Raw genomic sequence first — 21,970 nt, 5'->3', positions numbered from 1 at the left:
TCGAACCATTACGCCACTTTGCCTGAACAACTAACAGCGCCCTATTACGTAATTTTCTATCCTACAATAGCACCATATATAACAGACATTCCTTTAAACAGGAGTGTTGCTGCAATTTTTTTGCACTAAAGTGCTATTTTGTTGCTGCTTTTGTTAGTTTCCCCAAACAAGGGAAGCAGAGAGAAACTTTGTGCTCCAATCGAATCGATTACGCATCACCAACCGATATGAACTATGCAATCAAATCGCATGGAATTGCATAACGGTCAACGTGCTGGTTTAAAGCAAGTTCAACCAAAAAAAACAGTTGTCGCTAGACATGTAAAAATATAGAAATAAATGTACATTTTTTAAATTTTAAATATAAACAAAAGGTTCCATCTCACCTGTCGGCAGTGAAAGTCGCGCCTACACGGCAGCCTTGTACACGTGGGGATGGCGTTTTATATCGTGCCTGGGACTCCTTCAGGTTACGCCTCCTGCATGATGTCAGGCGCACAGCAACCCAACCCTCACCCACACCCACACCCCCACCACAAACTTCACCGCACACCACGAAGCACCGCAAGCGTACAACCGAAACTCACGCTGACCACAGATTCCCGAAATAAAGACATTTTGTCACAAGTTAACAGATATTGCGGCTTTGACAACACCATCCCAGCTCGGTTCATCCTATATACGTCCTATATACATCCTATATGGCAAATCTTACAACCATCTGCCAACTTCATCAATCTGGAAAGTATGATTCGATGCCATTTCGAGGTTATACGGGGACTTCATAATGTATGACATGATTAAAATAAAACTTCGATACCATTTAAATAGTTCAAAACATTTTTTTTTTTTTTCAAATAACAGCTCAATGATAGCATAAGCATTTTGGGGTAAAATGGCAAACATAATCACTTGTGCTGTGGGACAGGTGCATCATTAAGTTCCTTGTTGAAGAGAACATCGACCAACCTGAAATTCTGGACTCTGAAAGATTTTGATGATTTTTCAAATAGAATGAACAACGAGTCTTTCTGATGAAGACCGGTTGCGATCTGCGTCGGCAGACAAGTAGAACGATGGATCAAAAATCAAGATGGTGTTGATTGATGTATGCCAACTGCCGTGGAAGCAAGGAGAAGCTGTGTTTCGGGCGTCAGCCCTTCGTCGGAGCAAAGGAGCATCCAGGTCTCATCACGTGTTACGCGTTACAATTTTTCAGGTTACCCACTCCAACTTGGTGTGTCCCACTAAAAGGAACCTACTATATGGCTTTGAGAGTACTACTATTGTGGTGGTTGTGGTGGTGGTTCATATGCAGCCTGTGGTACTATAAAACAGTACAACAATCTTTTTGATAGTCTTTATTCGATAGATCAAAGGAAAAATGTAACATTTGAAAGGCCACAGCAGCAGCATACATCAAATTATTGTTAATTAACAGACCCTATAAAGTCATAAAAGCAATATTGCTTCATCACATGAAAATTACATTTGGATAAAATTAAAATGCTCTGCCAGTCTCACATAATTGCAATTTCAGTAATAACGCTGATCTGCATAACCCAAAGGGTTAGTGACAAATTAATGAATATGAAGGTTCCATAAAGCAAGTTGATTCCAGGACTGGCATTCAAATCCCATAGACTTGGTCAGTTCAAAAGAGTTAACTTTTAAAAAGTATGAGGCTGTTCCCCGTTCCCCCCCCCCCCCCCCCCCCCCCATCCACCACCGCTTTTGATTTTTTTTTTTTTTTAAACACACCACATTAACTCGTAGAGTTATCGCACACACCTCACTGCTGGTTTGTCTTCCAAGAAAGGTAGGAGTTCCAGAAGATGGCCACAAATTGCACCACAATCAGCCTGTTGGAAGGAGAAGGAATTTTTTTTTAATTTTTAACTCATACCGCTGCCTCCAGCATAACCTGGGCAAGCAATGGCAAACCACCCAGAATAACCCCTGCCAAGAAACTGCTTCGGCAGAACCAGAAATCAGAAGGCTCATTATCATTCCTACAATGTCAGCACACAGGTTGACCATTATGGCATTCCCATCTGAGCACTTACAGTGCATTCAGAAAGTATTCAGACCCCTTCACTTTTTTCACATTTTGTTATGTTGCATCCTTATGCTGAAATCGTTTAAATTCATTTTTTCCCGCATCAATCTACACTCAATACCCCATAATGACAAAGAGAAAACAGGATTTTAGAAAGTTTTGCAAATTTATTAAAAAGAAAAAACTGAAATATCACATTTACATAAGTATTCATACCCTTTGCTATGACACTTGAAATTTAGCTCAGGTGCCTCCCATTTCTCTTGACCATCTTTGAGATGTTTCTACACCTTGATTGGAGACCACCTGTGGGTAAATTCAATCGATTGGACATGATTTGGAAAGGCACACACCTGTCTATATAAGGTCTAACTGCTGACGATGCATATCAGAGCAAAAACCAAGCCATGAGGTCGAAGGAACTGCCTGCAGAGCTCAGAGACAGGATTGTGTCGAGGCACAGATCTGGGGAAGCCTACAAAAAAATCTCTGCTGCATTGAAGGTTCCCAAGAGCACAGTGGCCTCCATAATTCTTAAATGGAAGAAGTTTGGAACAACCAGGACTCTTCCTAGAGCTGGCCGCCCAGCCAAACTGAGCAATCGGGGGAGAAGGGCCTTGGTACGAGAGGTGAACAAGAACCCGATGGTCACTCTAGCTGAGCTCCAGAGATACTGTGTGGAGATGGAAGAAACTTCCAGAAAGACAACCATCACTGCAACACTCCACCAATCTGGGCTTTACGGCAGAGTGGCCAGACGGAAGCCAAACAGTTCAATCTTGGCTTCATCAGACCACAGAATCTTGTTTCTCACAGTCTGAGAGTCCTTTAGGTGCTTTTTTGAAAACTCCAAGCGGGCTTTCATGTGTTTTTCACTGAGGAGAGGCTTCCGTCTGGCCACTCTGCCATAAAGCCCAGATCGGTGAGGTGTTGCAGTGATGGTTGTCCTTCTGGAAGTTTCTCCCATCTCCACACAGGATCTCTGGAGCTCAGCCAGAGTGCCCATCGGGTTCTTGGTCACCTCTCTTGCCAAGGCCCTTCTCCCCCGATTGCTCAGTTTGGCTGGGTGGTCAGCTCTAGGAAGAGTCCTGGTTGTTCCAAACTTCTTCCATTTAAGAATTATGGAGGCCATTGTGCTCTTGGGAACCTTCAATGCAGCAGAGATTTTTTTTGTAGGCTTCCCCAGATCTGTGCCTCGACACAATCCTGTCTCTGAGCTCCGCAGGCAGTTCCTTCGACCTCATCGCTTGGTTTTTGCTCTGATATGCATTGTCAGCTGTGAGACCTTATTTAGACAGTTGTGTGCCTTTCCAAATCATGTCCAATCAATTGCATTTACCACAGGTGGACTCCAATCAAGGTGTAGAAACATCTCCACGATGATCAAGAGAAATGGGAGGCACCTGAGCTAAATTTCAAGTGTCATAGCAAAGGGTCTGAATACTTATGTCAATGTGATATTTCAGTTTTTTCTTTTTAATAAATATGCAAAACTTTCTAAAATCCTGTTTTCTCTTTGTCATTATGGGGGTATTGAGTGTAGATTGATGAGGGAAAAAATGAATTTAAACGATTTCAGCATAAGCCTGCAACATAACAAAATGTGAAAAAAGTGAAGGGGTCTGAATACTTTCTCAATGCACTGTATCTCCTGATTCTGTGATCCCATGCTTTAAAGCCCATCTACTGGTGTTCTTGTTACTCATGTGAAAATATACTGACGTTTCCTCATTTCTTTGTCCTGCATGTGATACATGCATGTACAGGTTCCTTGATGAGCTTTAGATCACTGTGTAAAAAGCAATCATGCACAACAGGAGGGATGAAATTGGTGGTTATCATTGTTCTGTTTATCAACACGCACAAAAATTGTTTCTCTGCAAACTTTTTCTTGCATACAACATGAAACAAGAAAGAGCAATCAGAGATTGCAGACCCTCGCCAGGATGAGTTTGTGCGGTATATTTTGTGTAGTTTATTAGCTGGTGTGTTTTTGTGGTTTATTGACATCAATTTATGTTCAAACCAATATGGCTGCCTAACCATGTGACCGATGACGTCGTTAATTTAATTCTCCCATACAATTTTTATGTAGATCATGCTCAAGAAATTTCAAACCGATCAACTCAAGCATTGTACTTGTCTAATTATGACATCACAACGAAGGCACTGATGATGTCATCATGAATATGTTGTTCCCCATGGGGAGTACTTGACAATGAGCCATATTTCTATTTTTCCATGTAGCGGTTTTGGAGATAAAGAGATGCTAAGTTTTTTGGGGGGATTCCAAGATGGCACCCATACCACTGTGACCTATGACGTGATACTTATGGCTGCCAAACCACGTGACCTATGATGTCATCATTTTCAAACTATATGCAACAATGGTGTTGGATGACATTTGTAAAATTTCGCATCGATAGGGTAAGCGGTTTCAGAGATATAATTATTTTATATCTTCCTTCAATCCAATATGGCTGCCAAACCATGTGACCTATGATGTCATAAATGTATTATTTCAATACAAATGGGTCAGAGATCATGTGCATGCAATTTCAGATTTTTAGGATAAGGCATTCGATTAAAACATTTATGGCTGGTATATTACTTCACCAATGATGTCATCATTATCATGCTTTTGTTCCTCATCGAGAGTACTTGACAATGTGCCAAGTTTCAATTTTTTCCATTCAGCGATTTCCGATAAATATTTTTTCATTATTTGCATTTAATCCAAGATGTCTGCCATACCACATGACATATGACGTCACAATTATCATAAAAAACATTCTGCATGGGTGTCACTCCTACCCTGAAAGTTTTGTCTCAATCGGCCATGTGATTGCTGAGGTTTAGGAAATCAGAAGGCTCGCATAACAGCTCAAATAACAGCAAAAACAAGGTTTAGCCCGGACGGACGGACGGACAACCAGAAAACATAATGCCTCCGGCCACCTTTGGGGGCGGAGGCATAAACATCCTGCAGGAGGAAGCGCTCCTATTCCTATGGTGAACATTTTGTGTCAACCGGAGAAACATTTGCAGAGAAAAGCATACTCACGTTCTGTGCGGAAAAAAACCCCAGACAGACAGACAAACAAACAAACGGAGCCAAATATCCTCTCCTCCTGCGAGGGTAACTAGAACAGCACTCACATACCTCCGCCAGGCTGAACAGTTTGTACCCAATGATAAGCTGGATATGCATCCGGACTTGAACCAAAATCTAATTGGCTTGTCCTTGTCACCTAACCAACTCATCCACCAAGTATTGTCTGAATCAATCAATAACTTTTTGAGATATCCTGCTCACAGACAGACAGACAGACAAACAGGAATGAAAACATAACCTCCGTCCACCGAACTTGAACTGTCAGACAGTGTAGACCATGTCCAGTAGCTTGTTTCTTACATTTCATGGGTTATATTATATGTCATCTACTATATAAGAGCTGTTGGTCTGTATGTCTGTGTGTCACAATTTTTCTCAGATGGCTGAACGGATCTTCGTCAAACTTTCCGAGGTGCATCAGTGCAATCAGGTGCAATAGCCTGGGAGTGTTTTAGGCAAAAACAAAAATCATGGAAAAAAAAAAGTCGTTTTATTTGGATTTAAAAAAAAAAAAATATATATATATATATATATATATCGCTCGATAGTGCCTAAGCCTTTTTTTATTAATGACAGTTATACACAAGTACACATTCGCATAAATAAATACAAAACAATCACCAGACATTTGAACACAAATAAATCAAACAATTCCGAAAGTGTACGAAGTTGGTAGTAAGGCTTCTTCTTCTTCCTGATCAGCATCACACTTAACTCAGAAACGTGATGAACGGCACAATCACCAGCATATATTCGCTGGGTACTCCTGCTAGTACTATATAGAGTACAGCAATTCTCTTTATGTCTGATAATTGTAGAATTTAAAACGGCTGGGTTAATCTCCACCAAATTCTGCATAACTGATCGGTATACTCGGGGTGGTTTGATATCCGACCTACAGGTGCGGTTTGATATCTGAGTGTCCTCATAGCCTTAGCCTAAAGAGGCTTCCCCAAAAGGCAGTGGGGATCCGTTACCCTGGACAAGGAGCCCATGCCAGGTACTGTCAGCCAGAGCCAGTTGAGCCCAGGACTCACATAGGGCAGGGACGTCAATCCCTGAGGTAGCTGAAAAACATAATCCTATCATATGCCTTCTCTAAATCCATGAACACCCAATACAGCTTCTTATTTCCTTCCAGCATCTTATCCTGAATCCGTCTCGTGATGAAAATCCCATCCACTGTTCCCCTTCCTGGATGAATCCACACTGCATCTCACCTATCTTTACAATTTCCCTTAGCCTTCGGTCCACAATCCTCTCCAATACCTTCATAGCATTCTCCCTCAATCTGACCCTTCTGTACCTTCCAAAATCCAAGATGTCCATTTCAGTTTGAAAATGGGTTTTGTTGTGCTTTTCCTCCAACCATCCGGTATCTTCTTCCAATTACTCCACACTTTTGTGACCAATTCTCGCATCCACTTAACTTCTTCGGTTCCTTGTACCTTCACAAATTTGATCACAACTTCAGATGGTCCACAGGGTTTCCCTCTTTTCATTTTGACAAGTGCTTTTCAAACCTCCTCCTCTTCGACCTCAGTTTTCTGTGCTTCTGTGAGGTACCTCCCTCAATAATAATAATGAATAATAATAATTTAAAAAATAGCAAGTGCATTCACATGATAAAACTGACCATTTTTCACCCAAGAGTCTTACCTGTGGTTTAAAGGCACAAAGTAGAAATTGGCAATCTGAACGGCAGGCCAGATCTGCGAACAAAAACATTATTTATTGTAAAGCTGTATTCGTCAAGATTTGCAAGACGCATCAGACAAGAGGCAGACGGATTCAAACAGAAATAACGGATCATCTTCATCGCATTTGGATCCATCAGGTATGATGCATATGAGGGAGATAATACACTTTAAAGTGAAACTTGCATGAAATTCCAAAAACTCAAACTTGCTGGCCTCTGTTCTTTGTTTATTTACATGCTTATTTGCTGTTGCTAGAAGGAAGCGATGGGATCCATTGTGATGTAATATTGATGGTGTGAATGAATGAATGAATGAATGAATGATCGTTTTAAGGCCATTTTCCCCGCTAGAGCGGGGGTTAGCCTTGCGGGCCCCATGACAATCATGGTTCCCTGTTTGAGGCAATGTTTTTATGGCCGGATGCCCTTCCTGACGCCAACCCTTGGTCGCGCTCTTACGATGCGCACGGATACCGTGTACCTATTCTAAATCGGGGTACACACCGGGATCATTCATCCCAGCAAGCTGGTACTCAATTTGCCGACCTCGGAAGGATGACAGGCTGAGTCAACCCCCCTGGCGTTAATTCAGCGATCGACCGGGATTCGAACCCAGGATCCTAGGATCTCAAGCCGGCACCCTAACCGCTAAGCCACCGCCAGGCTAAGCTAAGCTAAGCCACAGGAGTGTGCAGCATAATAAATGAAGCGGATGTTGAAACTCATGGAAAAGTTCTTGCGAAAAAAAAGTGTAAGAATAAAAAATATGGATCGCAACTCAAAATTGGACGAATATTGAAGGACAAAATAAATTAAAACAAAAACTAGAGATTTGCAAAACGCACGTTGGGAAAGAGGAATTACAGAAAGAGTTTACAGAAAAACACAATTTAGTGAGGAGATCTGCAAAGGAAGGATGAGTGGAACTACTTTGAGGAATTGATGGAAGAGATACAAACAGCATCCGAGAAAAGGGATATGGGAACGGTGTATAAAATAACAAGGCAGTTCGCGTCAGATCGAAGGACGGGACAGAAAACAAGGACATAACCTGACATCAGAGAGCGAACCCATGGGAAGGTGAGCTGAACACTTCAAGGAGGTATTCAACAGATGCATGGTGGGAGAACCAACTGATATTGCAGGAATGCAGGAACTGCTCAAATTTAAACTCTTATATGAGCCTCGACCAAGTATACAAAAAAACAGATGAACTGATTTACACATACGTACTGGTACTATCAAAGAAGGTGAAGTGAGGGAAGCCATAAACACATTAAAGAATAGAAAGGCGCCAGGGACGGATGATGTAAATGTTGAAGTGTACAAGTGCGCCGGTGAGACATCAACAACAGTTTTTACACAAATTAATTAGTGAAATATGGCGACAAGGTGAAATACTAGAAGTGTGAAGGTTGAACTGATTGTTAAACTGCCAAATAAAGGAGACCTTGGTGAATGTGGTGCTCTGTATGATCATGCTGAATACAAGAAGGCTGTGGATCGAGCATCGAAGAAACATTGGGATGGATTTAGAAGGAATGGGGGTTTAGAGATCACATTTTCACTATAAGAACAACTAGGAAGCATCTGAAAATGAAAGTTCCGACTGTATCTCCTTTGTATTTGGAAAGCTTCTTCTTCTTCTGTAAACTAAGCATGTCTAAAACAGCGAAAACAAAATAATAAAAAAAACTGGCGATTTTAAGCAACCGTTACCTTTTGACCTCAAAAGCAATAGACTTCAGTGAGAATATGCAAATTCTTAAAATTTCAGGTCAATCGGCTGAGAATTGACTATTTTATGCAGCCTTGACCTTTTGACCTCAAAAGCAATAGACTTCAGTGAGACAATATGCAAATTCTTAAAATTTCAGGTCAATCAGATGAGAATTGACCATTTTATGCAACCTTGACCTTTTGACCTCAAAAGCAATAGACTTCAGTGAGACAATATGCAAATTCTTAAAATTTCAGGTCAATTGGATGAGAATTGACCATTTTATGCAACCTTGACCTTTTGACCTCAAAAGCAATAGACTTCAGTGAGACAATATGCAAATTCTTAAAATTTCAGGTCAATCGGATGAGAATTGACCATTTTATGCAACCTTGACCTTTTGACCTCAAAAGCAATAGACTTCAGTGAGACAATATGCAAATTCTTAAAATTTCAGGTCAATCGGATGAGAATTGACCATTTTATGCAACCTTGACCTTTTGACCTCAAAAGCAATAGACTTCAGTGAGACAATATGCAAATTCTTAAAATTTCAGGTCAATCGGATGAGAATTGACCATTTTATGCAACCTTGACCTTTGACCTTTTGATCTAGAAAAAACAATCGACTTTTAGCTTTTCATTGGTGAACCATTTCAGTAAAACCCAATATGCAAATTCTTTAAATTTCACGTCAATCGGATCAAATTGATAATTTTATGTAACGCTGAACTTTAAACCCAATTATAATTTTGTCTTCTCCATGTTCTCATAACAAAGTTTTGTTGACAATTTGATGACAAAACCCAAATGGTAAAAACGTTAATGCCCGGACAGACAGACAGACAGACACACAGGTGATTGTAAAAACCCATATCCCGCTGCTCGAGGGACGGCCTAATAATACAACAATGTAGTGAATGGACTTCAGGTGTTGTTACGACTTTTGTCGACTTTGAGAAAGCATTTGACAATGTGAACAGGTATGTGATGTGGAATGTATTAGAAAAGTATGTAATACCATTCATTAGAATGATAAATAATTATTTGTAAATAGTGGATACAAATGGTGTGATCTGCAATGGTAGGAAGTCACAACAGGAGTCAGACAGGTAGAGATGCATGGTGTCTCCACTACTGTTTATACTCCTGGGTTTTTGTTTTTTAACACAAGGTCTAGGCCCGTGGAAGAGCTGGGACACAGAACAGGTCAGGATACACCATAACAAAGGGAACACCAGGAGAAAGGGGAAACACCAATAGCAGGGCAGAGGGGGAAGGTAGATGGAGATGGACAAACAAGGGATGTAGGTAACGATGAGTGGTAGAGGAGAATGCAAGGGGTGGACAAGATGGATACACAAGCAAAATTATTAAGAGGGATGGTGGTGGTTTAATGGGTGTAGAAAAGATCATGGTTTTGGATGGGGGATGATCTGAGATGGTGGTGAAAAGATGTCTTGAAGACCTAGAGGGAAGAATGAGATTGAAGAGAGAATGGAAGGTGATTCTATGGGTGGGGAAAAAGAGGAATAAATGAGTGGAGGTGAGGAGTGGTTCTCGACTCTCGAGGAGTTCTCGGTTCTCGGTTCTCGACTCGAGTGGTTCTCGACTCTTGAGGCAGTTTCACTAGGAGGGGGTTGCTGGTGGAGCGCGTGCGTCCTGCAGACACCTGAGGGGGACAAAACACAGAGAGGGCAGAGGGTGCAAGACCAGAAATGAGGCGGAAGAAGACGGAGAGACAACCAACCATTCGGCGATGGTGAAGTGATAGGCCCATGGACTCGGCTTCATCGCGAGAGATTTCAACGATTTTTAAGATTCTACGGGGTTCTTCTTCGCTGCTAAAACATAACGAATGAACAAAAACCAGTCACGTTAACATAATGGCGCCATGATTAACATCCCATGAAATTGATGATCAATTTAGTCTAGTAGGAAGACTAGGTCCCCCTGCACCCCCCGGAGATATACTTCTAATCAGTGTTTCTAGATTGGAAAAAATGTGTAGAAAATGACTAGCTATGGCCCCAAGCTGACAAAATGTCCCACATACCATTTTTATGCAAATTACTGCTGCCATTATCAAAAAAACGATTTTTGACATATCTCAGCCAATATTGCAGATAATTGAAAAATGAAGGTGTCTAGACCCATGTTTTGAAGGGCATAGATCATGATAGAACTATTCATAACATGATTACATGTGTCTATGGTATACTAGTATGCATATTAATGCTGTAATTACAAAATAATCAGTTTTACAAATGATAAGGATACGTTAATACTGCAGATAACTTAACATGGTACATAAGGGGTCTAAACCCAGGTATTTTCAAGGTTAAATGTCAACAAGATGCTCCTGAGTCTTGCATAGGGGCGGGACATTGGCAGTAACATTGGTACCACTCAACTTTTCTTCCCACCATTGACTTTGTATTGCGAGAGATTTTCACTTGCTTATTTAAAGGTTTCTCACCCAGCCCACGTAAAATCTACCAACTCCTGCTGTTAACTCCCAAACATATTTTTTTATGTTATCCAATCACAGTGCAGAAATGACAGACTAGAGATCCAAATTAGTGCTGCTATAGCTGCCATTTTACATTTCCATCCATGTAACATGCGCGCTCGCGCGCTCGTATCAATTGGTAATGTCGCGCGCTCGTATCAATTGGTAACGTTGATGTTATTGAATACCTCAGTTGAAAGTTCAGTCTTCCATTCCATCTGTGTGTTGTTCTTGGTATTCATCCTCCAATCTAGCCAGGTAAGATGCTAACTATAATGTTACTCACACTCTTGACTTCAGTTTCTGCATGAAATCATAAACAGGCAGAATAACAGCTGAGCCAGCTAGCACCATGTTAGCTAACGTTAAAGCTAGCCTCATCTATGTACAGTATGTTCCTAATGTCGGTGTAACTTAAACTTTTGTTAATGCCAAACATGAGACATATCTGTTGACTTCTGTATATGAATTGAACCAGAAAGAGGCACGACAGCTGAGCTAGCTACAGTAACTTAGCACAATGTTTCATTGGCCTAGATAGCTAACGTTAGTGTGGAAGAATTTAGATGTTTTAGCTATTAGCACTTTTGATGCCACTAAACATGGTTTAGTCAGCTAAAAAGTACCCTAGTGTAGAACATGACTCAGAACCTCTGTTACCTCACTGAAAACTCAGAGCCTCCTTTCACAGGCACTTTTAACATCATTCGTGATTTCTTATTTGTCATTTAACAGTGATGGTAGACATCGACAGCAAGCATGCCCAAAAGAAAACGGAGTGTAGAACCTGCAGCCCAAAGCTCTCCTCCTACATGCATCCTTCATGTACCATCCATGTCTGATCATGGGGATTTCACGCCCCTCCGTAAAATTAAAGGATCTGCTTCAGAAAAACTGCAACTGCTTCAAAAGATCCGGGATAGACGTCTCAACCAACCGCATGACTCCCCATGTCGTATGCAATCAGTATGTGATCAGATCCCGGCAACTCTTCCTGATGACCTAGAAAGAGTAGGATATCACAGCAAGTGTTATAAGCACTTTGTCCGCCACTTTCATCGTCTGGGAGATGATACAGAACCAGGGCCATCAACCTCATCATGGCATCACTCTCCTCGTAAACCAGGAGGTTCTGCTGAACCCATCTTCCCGCCAGAGTGTATATTTTGTGAGAAAGTTGAGACCAAAGATGCTCATCGCAATACTGAGAGGCCTACAACCTTCCCATCCTTTAAAAACAAAGAAAATGCATGGGAGCAAATCGAAACACGGGCTGAGAAAATGGGTCTCTATCGACTCCATCGAAAGGTGAAAAACAAAGACCTCTTTGCATGTGAGGCCAAACACCATCCGTCATGTTTTAAAGCTTTCCGCACAGCATTCTACAACTATGAGCGTGCGATTCACAGAGCCGAAGCACCAAAGGAGCAGGCTTGCATGTCAGCCGCCCATGAAAAGGCATTCAACTCAGTACTGGAACACATTCAAACCCAGGTCATCCAGCAGAATAAAGTTCTACAGCTTTCTTCCTTGCGCTTGCTCTATGTCGAGGAACTGAAACTGAATGGATATGAGAACTCAAATTATCGGTCAGAGAAACTACTGAAACGCCTACAGAATGACCCAATCAAGGAGCATATCCACTTCACGAAGGTTGATCATGACAAATGTGATGTCATTTCTTTCTGGCTTGTGCACAGCTCAAACATAACAGTTTCCAATGCTCTCGCACGAGCATTCACACTCGGAAGCACAAACAAGAACCAAAATGTTGCCCTCCAACTTCGCCAGGGTATTCTACAGGCTTTCAGAGAGTGTAAAGACCAACCATGGCCACCAACAGCTGAAGACATGGAGCTCAATCCTGAAGACATCCTACCTCCAGACCTTGTCCGCTTTCTCAGCGTGCTAATGACTGGCAAGGAGGGCATCGAGACAGAAAAGGTGAAGCGTCTGGTCTTCTCCATTGGACAAGATCTGTGCCGTGCAGTGTCAGATGGAAAATGGAAGTTACCAAAGCACATTCTCCTCTGTGTGACTGTAAGGCACCTGTTCCGTGATTGAAATGCGGTGCCTTTTTGTGTTTCAGGTCGAGGTACGTGAACTCCCCACGATCTACAGCAACCAGGAAGAGACTGATACCAGGGTGGTTCTGTACCTCCATCATGCTGCTACCATCGGATACAAGAACGCTGTAGTCAGAACACCGGACACAGACATCCTCCTGATCCTGCTCCACCATGCCCACAACATCAAGCTGACGGTGTACCTGGATACAGGGTCAGGGAAGCATCGCCAACTTGTCAACGTCTCTGAGCTGGCAGAATCCCTGGGAGAGGACTACTGTGCCACTCTCCTGGGGTACTATGTGTTCAGCGGAGAAGACTGCACCAGTGCCTTCAAAGGGAAGGGAAAAGTCGGGCCCTTGAAAAAGCTGGAGAAGAATCCCAGGTTTCACAGGGCATTCGGTGAACTGGGTGACAACTGGGATGCCAACCCTGAGGTGGAGAGGCAGTTAGAAAAATTCACCTGTGTGATGTACGGCCAGAGTCGCGAGTCATCAGTGGACATTGTCCGTGCCAAGCTGCTACGAAAAATGGTGGGAGAGGACAAGACCCTCACATCCAAGTCCAAGGTTGATCTGGCTCGCCTTCCTCCATGCCAGTCTGCCCTGAAGCCGCACATCCAGCGTGTGAACCACCGCGTAGCATTGTACAAAAGAGCCGATCAACCTATCATCGAAAAGCCAAAACCTTATGAGGAGCAAGGATGGATAAGGACTGATGAAGGACTGTTGAAACCAATGTGGTCCAGTGGTCCCATCCTACCAACCTCACTGGTGGATCTTCTGAACACAGGAGAGCACGAAGAGGAGGAGGAAGAGGAAGGAGAAGAAGAGTTTGACTCTGACGATTTCGATGAAAATGATGATGACTGACTCAGTGTAGAATCACTAATGCTAATGATGTTTATCTAAAACAAGCAAGAGAAGAGTGGTCACATTGAGTGCTAGGACTATTTTGACAGTTGTAATATTTAGAAAAATAAAACTTTGTGTTAACGTCTGTGTAGACGGACCTTAATATGAGTCTATTATTTCGTAAAACTGTGATTATTTTGTAAATAAAGCACTAATTAGCATACTAGTATACCATAGACACATGTAATCATGTTATGAATAGTTCTATCATGATCTATGCCCTTCAAAACATGGGTCTAGACACCTTCATTTTTCAATTATCTGCAATATTGGCTGAGATATGTCAAAAATCGTTTTTTTTATAATGGCAGCAGTAATTTGCATAAAAATGGTATGTGGGACATTTTTTCAGCTTGGGGCCATAGCTAGTCATTTTCTACACATTTTTTCCAATCTAGAAACACTGATTAGAAGTATATCTCCGGGGGGTGCAGGGGGACCTAGTCTTCCTACTAGACTAATTAGGGTGGTGGTGGTGGTGGTGGTCGTGCAGGTGAATCCTTGAACAGAGTCATGTAGGTTTATGTGGCAAAGAAGGAAATCCTGGACGTGTTGCCACTTCATCACAGGGTGAAAATACGACGTCATAAAGATCTAGTACTTGAGGTTTTGAAATTTCATTCACTTATCAATTTAACAAAGAGTATTGCCACAACAATTTTCTCGTACTCACGTAATAATTGGTGATCAGCACATCTTTGTAGTCCTGCAAAGATGTAAAGAAACATTTTATCTCCTTAAATCCTATGAAGCCAATTTAACAAAAAACTTACACTTTGTGAGCAATACATACACAACTTACAAATTGCAATACTGTATATCAAACACAAGTAAAGAAGATAAACGGTGGCATTTTGTGACTAAAGTCGGGTTAATCCAGGGCAAAAAGCACTATCCAGGTACCAGGTAAGAGCTTCACCTGCATTTTCACCTTTGCGCTCCGTGCCAAAGATTTAAATCCGTATATCGGTACAAGCAGACGTAAGCAAAAACAACTGCACAATGCACGGCCATTACAAGCACTCAAGAGATTCAAGCCCATCTGACGTCTCAACAAAGCGATATATTAAAAGGGGATTGTAAATTGGGGAGATCTTTTGGAGACCACTTAACAGCTGACTCGCGGGGTACAAAATTGATGACTGTATTAAAGTTCCTAATCTGTTGTGAGAAAGTAGGATTTTTTTTTCAAGATGGCAAAACTATCCAACCAAAAAAGGTGCATCCAACCAAAAAAAGTGATGAGAACCGATTGCGTCCCAACGGGTTTCAGGCCTGAGGAAGCCTGATGGGCAGCGGATGAAATGTCACCTGAGACTGGATCTGCTCTCGCTTGTTTATTGCTCGACTAGCAGGGTATATCGAGTTACTTTTCGGTGAGATGCACCTTTTTGCTCGATGATGTGGAAGCCCAACAACCCCAATCTTATCTATGTATATATACACAGTATATACAGAACCAATCACGTCGCTCACCTATAACTGGACGGAGCAACCAATCGGCTCTCACCGAATAAATTATCCGCAATCGAATCAATTAGTCCTTGTCCCACACACAAAATATCTGCCAGGTTTCGTCCAGATCCGTCCACAACTTTTTGAGATATCTTGTTCACAGACAGACAGACAAGCAAATGAAAAATCGGTCAGAGACCGAGGACTTGCCGGAATGTACTTTTTCATCGGCCATTTGGGACAAATATGGCGGCCGAACCACGTGACCGATGACGTCATCATTAACATATTTTATTCCCCATGGAGAGTTCTTTACAATGAGCCATGTCTCAATTTTTTCTATTCAGGACTTTCGGAGATAGAGGCGCAAAGTTTTTCGGTTTTTCCAAGATGGCGGCCGAACCACGTGACCGATGACGTCATCATTAACATATTTTATTCCCCATGGAGAGTTCTTTACAATGAGCCATGTCTCAATTTTTTCTATTCAGCACTTTCGGAGATATGGAGGTGCTAGGTTTTTCGGTTTTTCCAAGATGGCGGCCGAACCACGTGACCTATGACATCATTAACATATTTTATTCCCCATGGAGAGTTCTTTACAATGAGCCACGTCTCAATTTTTTCTATTCAGCGCTTTCAGAGATATGGAGGTGCAAATTTTTTCGGTTTTTCCAAGATGGCGGCCGAACCACGTGACTGATGACGTCATCATTTGGGCACAGTATATTAGAGGGCAAGACAAATACGTGTGCAAAGTTTGGCGATTCTACGTGCAATGGTGTAGACGTAGTGCTGCAAACAGACAGACAAACAGACAGACAGACAGACAGACAGACGAACAGATCAACATACTTGCCGGAAAAAAAACGAACGAACAGATCAACATACTTGCCGGAATTTTTTCCGGCACGTAACAAACAAACAGACAGACAGGGGTGAAAACATAACCTCCATCCACCTTTGGTGGTGGAGCTAATAAGGCCAGAATTACACGCAGACCCTTTCGACATCTTTTGGTGTTGCGCATTTTCTGAGTAAGAGACATGTTATTATATCAATAACAAGCTAAAGTAATCATCCCCAGTGACAGGAAAAGTCTTAGTTAATCTGTCAATTTAAATTATTTCATGGTCTTTAAAAAAGTTCATTGTGTTGCTTGCACTCTTGGTTTCACTCTGAGCTACTTATTATCGTCCACAGCAAAATGGTGGTGCAACATCAGGCGGTGGAGGTTCAATTTGTCTAAAAAGAGCGCAAATATAGCTATTTAAAATTACATTGTGTTACTCCATGAAGATCTGTATTGAATCTACTTTAATCCAGATGTTCATTTGGATTTCAAAGATTACTAGAAGGGACAACAAAATGACTGACTATATTGTATCAACAAAAGTGAAATGAAAATGCAAAAATAAACAATCAGCAGCTTTTCAAATGCAGCATGGGAAGGGGCCACCACAAACGGGAGACAGACGAACGTACGGACAGGCACCACGGTTTGCAATATATACAAGATATGCACTATAAATGTATCACAGTACATTTGTCTTTAAATCTGATGATATTTCTTGATTATTTCAGCCTGGTGTTGGCTTCGCGGTCAGGGTGTGGGCTTGGGATCCTAGGATCCTGGGTTCGAATCCCGGTCGATCGCTGAATTAACGACAGGGGGGTTGACTCAGCCTGTCATCCTTCCGAGGTCGGCAAATTGAGTACCAGCTTGCTGGGATGAATTATCACGGTGTGTACCCAGGCTTAGAATAGGTACACCGTATCCCTGCGCATCGTAAGAGCGTGACCAAGGGCTGGCGTCAGGAAGGGCATCCGGCCATAAAAAACAACATTGCCTCAAACAGGGAACCATGATTGTCATGGGGCCCGCAAGGCTAACCCCCGCTCTAGCGGGGAAAATGGCCTTAAAACGATCATTCATCCATTCATTAAAAATGGCATGCTGTGCCCGCAACTCAAATGACGATGGAGGGAAGCAAAGGGGGCATGGTTATAGGAGACTGAGAAAGAAGTACAATTAGCCAACTTTTATTTCCCAAAGTAAAATATTGGATTAACATAAACAGAAACCTTGAAATGAGAAAGCTACATGCAACGACATTGCACCATAATGCACCTTGCTATGGTATAGGTGAGAAAAGCATGAAAAGGTTTGCAATAAATAACCTTGATTCAGTCAAATAATGTGTCCGCATCCAAAAAGTTTTTTTTTTTTAAACCCTTTTGTTGATCGAGCACAAACTTAACTGAAATCCTTACGATCATCAAATGTCGAGCCTCACAAATAGGATAAAAGGAAATTCAACGCATCCACATTTGTTTGAAAGTTCCAACCAGGTCAACACTGAAACAAATACAAACATTGGGAGAACATTTTCAGAAGGTTTAATTATAAGAACACATTGTTTTTCGCACGTTTTGTTAACACTCAGAAACAAAACCTTATTGTCAGTCGGATTCAGAAAACAAAAGGGAATGACTAAGAGTTCCCAAATCACATCGCAAAGGCTCGACATTCAATTGTGGATCCTCAACCGTCCAAACGTAATGCTGCACACGAAGACAACAGGAGGATAATACGTGGTGAAAACATTTAATTTCAAGATAGACATAAAAGTAAAACAGAAAGTACGTCTGAATTGTTGTTGGATTTGTGTGATGTTTCTTCCAAAAACAACAACAACAAAAAAAAAACCGTTGGATGTAGATCCATCGAGGCCATAAACAGTGTGCTCCAATTCACGATATCCAAGGACGCACTATGCGAGTGTGTGACATACATCATGTTCTCCCAGACAAGCTCGTTGGGAGATGTACTGTAAGTGGGGGTACAGAGACAATGCGCAGAGCCGAAGAGGCACAACACACCTGCACGCCTTTATTACCGTAGCTTCAGTAAATCTGTCCTCCACTCGTTGCATATTTACCAGACTCAGTGGTGCAATGACCCCAGACACAGAAAAGTGTCTGCTTCAAGTCTGGTGTGGCAGTGGTTCAAATCCCAGACGAGTCACACCCAAAGACTTACATTCCATGGGGTTCCCCGTTCTAGTTAGGATGTGCTGCTTCCTGTTTGACACTCAGCATTTTTTCTTTTTCTTTTTTGTATACAGGATCGAGGCTCGTGTAAGAGCTAACATTAATCACAAAAAAACAAACTGGCACATAAAACATGAGATAAAGGGAGCGGGAGCACACAAGTACAACATTTGAGAGCAGAGACATCGGGAGATCTGTGGGAGGGAGAGGGCTTGGGGGGAGGAGGCGTGGGAAGGGGGTGGGGGGGGACAACCAAAGGTTGGTGTCCACCCATAGGCTTGTAAGGTGTCCTTACAAGAATAGAGCACAGACAAACAACCATAGGTTGGCAATAATAGTGCAAGCTTTGATGGACCAAATGGCCTCCTCTTGCATTGAAGTTCCTGATAATGGAACATACATACATACATACATACATACATAATACATACATACATACATTCATTTATTTATTGCGCAGTCACGCATGTCATCCATCTCACACTGGGACAAGACTTTGTGGTGGATTTATACGGTGCCCAACATGGTGGCTTTGTCCATTGATAAATTAATAATTTAATTAAATTTAATGATTAAATAATTGTTTAATTACAATTAATTAATTAATTAATCAATTAAAATTAATTAAATAATTAAATTGAATAATTAATTAAAATTAACAATTTGTTTTGTCCATTGATCCATCAAGTGTAGATATTGCACCTAACGAAGTGAGATGGGAAGATACAAAAAAAACCATGGAGATCACAAGTTAAAGTTTAAGTAAGATCACAAGTTAAAAAACCATGGAGATCACAATTCTTCCTGGGAATTCTTCCAAAGCAAACTGATCTCTCTCATGCACAGATTTATCCCATCTCGCCTTCAGTTGTCTTACCCTTCCTCCCGTCCATGGTACACTGAATCTTGTGGTGAGGCACTTGCCCTGAAACAACTTGCCTTTGCCTCTTGGAAGGCTAATCCAACTGAAGGAAATCTCAGTTCCTTCCACCAAGCTCGGAACAAGTGTGTGTCTACCCTCAGGAGTGCCAGGAAGCACTATCTCTCCTCACTCAAGAATGAACTCTCAAACCTGTCTCCTTCCTCCAAATCCTGGTGGCGTCTGGTCAAATCCGTTTCTGGTGTTTGTTCCCCCTCCATCCCCTCCCTTACCTCAAATGGCCACACAGTTGACATCGCACGTGATAAAGCCGAATGCCTCAACTCTGTGTTTGCCTCAAAATCCTGAGTCCCAAACCCATCTCTCTCTGTTCCCACCTTTCCCAGTCGAACCAAACTGCTCCTGGACTCTGTGACCTTCTCTCCTGACAAGCTGGAGGAGTTTTTGTCAAACCTCGACTCTGATTCTGCAACTGGACCAGATGGCATCAGCCCACGGGTCCTAAAATCCTGCTCTGCCGCTCTATCTCACCCTCTCTCTGTTCTTTTCACCCTATCTTTTGCCCAAGGTCATCTGCCAGCATCCTGGAAATCAGCAAACATTACCGCTTTACACAAAAAAGGTGCAAAAACAGATCCTTGCAACTACAGACCAATCAGCCTGCTCCCAATTATCAGCAAAGTCATGGAATCCATCATTGCTTCGGATATGAAATCTTTCCTCTTCTCCAATGGCTTGATCTCTGATCATCAATTTGGTTTCAGACCAGGTCACTCTACTCTGGACATGCTGCTTCTGCTGTCTCAACAATGGATGGAGGTCCTTAATGCCAAACAGGAAATCAGAGCTGTCTCCCTTGACATATCACGTGCCTTCGATACGGTCTGGCACCCAGCTCTGCTCACCAAACTCTCCTCCTATGGTATCCATGGAAATCTCCATGCATGGCTTGCGGACTTCCTCTCTGGTCGTAGTCAACGTGTGGCCCTGAATGGATTTCTCTCATCTCCCCTTCCCGTTCAGGCTGGAGTTCCCCAAAGCAGTGTGCTGGGCCCTGTGCTTTTTCTGGTCTTTATCAATGATCTCTCCGACTCTCTGGAAAATCCTCTGTATCTCTTTGCTGATGACTCCACTCTCTGCCACTCCATTCCTCTTCCCTCAGATCGGCAGTCTGCAGCCTCCTCACTCTCTGAAGACCTGGACAAAATCACAGACTGGTCAAACATGTGGAACATGTCTTTCAATCCTGACAAATCTCACACTCTTACTATGTCTCTCCGAAAAGATCGACTGGACAACCCTCCCATCTACTTTCTCAACAATCCTCTCCAAGAAGTTCTGTCGCTCAAGCTTTTGGGTCTCACCATCTGCCATGATCTTTCTTGGGAAAACCACATTTCCAAGCTGGCCTTCAAAGCCAGTCGCCGACTGGGCATCCTCCGTCGTGCGAAGTCCTTCCTAGGCACACCTGAGCTCCTCACCACATACAAGGCTTTCATCCACAGCTCAATGGAATACTGTTCTCCCCTATGGGCTGGTGCTCCTGCCTCACACCTGGCTCGGCTTCACGCTGTTGAATCCAAAGCTTTCAGAATCATTGGAATCTCCCGCGATGAAGCTATCTCTGAGGGCCTTTCACTCACTCACCGCAGGCAGGTAGGTGGTCTTTCTGTCTTCTACCGACTCCTCTCCGGCCATGCTCCCCCAGCTCTATCTGTGCTCTGTCCCCCAAATATTCCTACAGGTCGCACAAGATCTGCCAGCCACCCTCTGATGGTTAAACTGCCGAAATCTCGGCTCTCTGCTCACCTTCACTCTTTCATTCCTCTTTTCTCCCGCCTCTGGAACAAACTCCCACACTCACTTCAATCACACTCCTCCCTCCAGGTCTTCAAAACAGCTGTTCACCACCATCTCTTATCTTCCCCCATCCAAAACCTTGATCTTTTCTACCCCCACTAATTCACCCCAGATCCACCTTGTTTGAAATTCCAACTTCTTTCCTGGAAGTCTTGGCAGTGTCCATATGTTTTATACCCACCCCTTCCCATGCCTTCCCCCCAAAGCCCTCTCCCTCCCACAGTTCTCTCGATGTCTCCATGTCTCTCGGTCCCTGCTCTCAAATGTTGTGTTTGTGTCCTTCCCCCTCTCTCCCCATCTTGTCTACCGCTCCCGATGTTATTTGTTTTGTGTGTCTGTTTGTCTTTCTGTGTGATTAATGTTCGCTCTTTCACGAGCCTCGATCTTGTATACAAAAAAAAAAAAAAAAAAAAAAAAGCATAAATATGTGTATATAATGATGCTTCTTGAGTGCATCATTTCATTATTTTATTGTGTCGGGTGAAAATGTACAAGAATGCACAAGAATACACCAAATCGAGGATATTACTGCGGTACTTAAACAAGGTGGAACATTTACCTAAATGCAGAGCCTCATTGAAGTACAAAGATTACAGTAGGCCTGAGAAACAGCGTGGACTCACTTTCCCCACAAAC

General features: G+C 42.4%; 1 protein-coding gene across 3 annotated transcripts in view; it reads right to left on the bottom strand.

The window, feature by feature from the left end:
* Positions 1-1,346: 1,346 nt before the first annotated feature.
* The window catches only part of MPV17 (mitochondrial inner membrane protein MPV17), an 87,346-nt gene continuing 66,722 nt past the window's right edge, over positions 1,347-21,970 (bottom strand). For all 3 annotated transcript variants that reach the window (XM_078767130.1, XM_078767131.1, XM_078767129.1), the window contains exons 6-8: positions 14,759-14,791; positions 6,834-6,886; positions 1,347-1,862 (exon numbers count right to left, since the gene is read on the bottom strand). In XM_078767130.1, coding sequence (XP_078623256.1) covers positions 1,793-1,862; positions 6,834-6,886; positions 14,759-14,791 — 156 coding nt within the window. In that variant the 3' untranslated portion in view covers positions 1,347-1,792. The remainder of the gene's footprint in view (positions 1,863-6,833; positions 6,887-14,758; positions 14,792-21,970) is intronic.

Source organism: Myxine glutinosa, chromosome 13, assembly GCF_964187855.1.
Source record: "Myxine glutinosa chromosome 13, kmMyxGlut1.1, whole genome shotgun sequence".
Taxonomy (NCBI): domain Eukaryota; kingdom Metazoa; phylum Chordata; class Myxini; order Myxiniformes; family Myxinidae; genus Myxine; species Myxine glutinosa.
The sequence above is the reverse complement of the archived record's forward strand: the minus strand, read 5'-3'. Positions and strand labels throughout refer to the sequence as shown.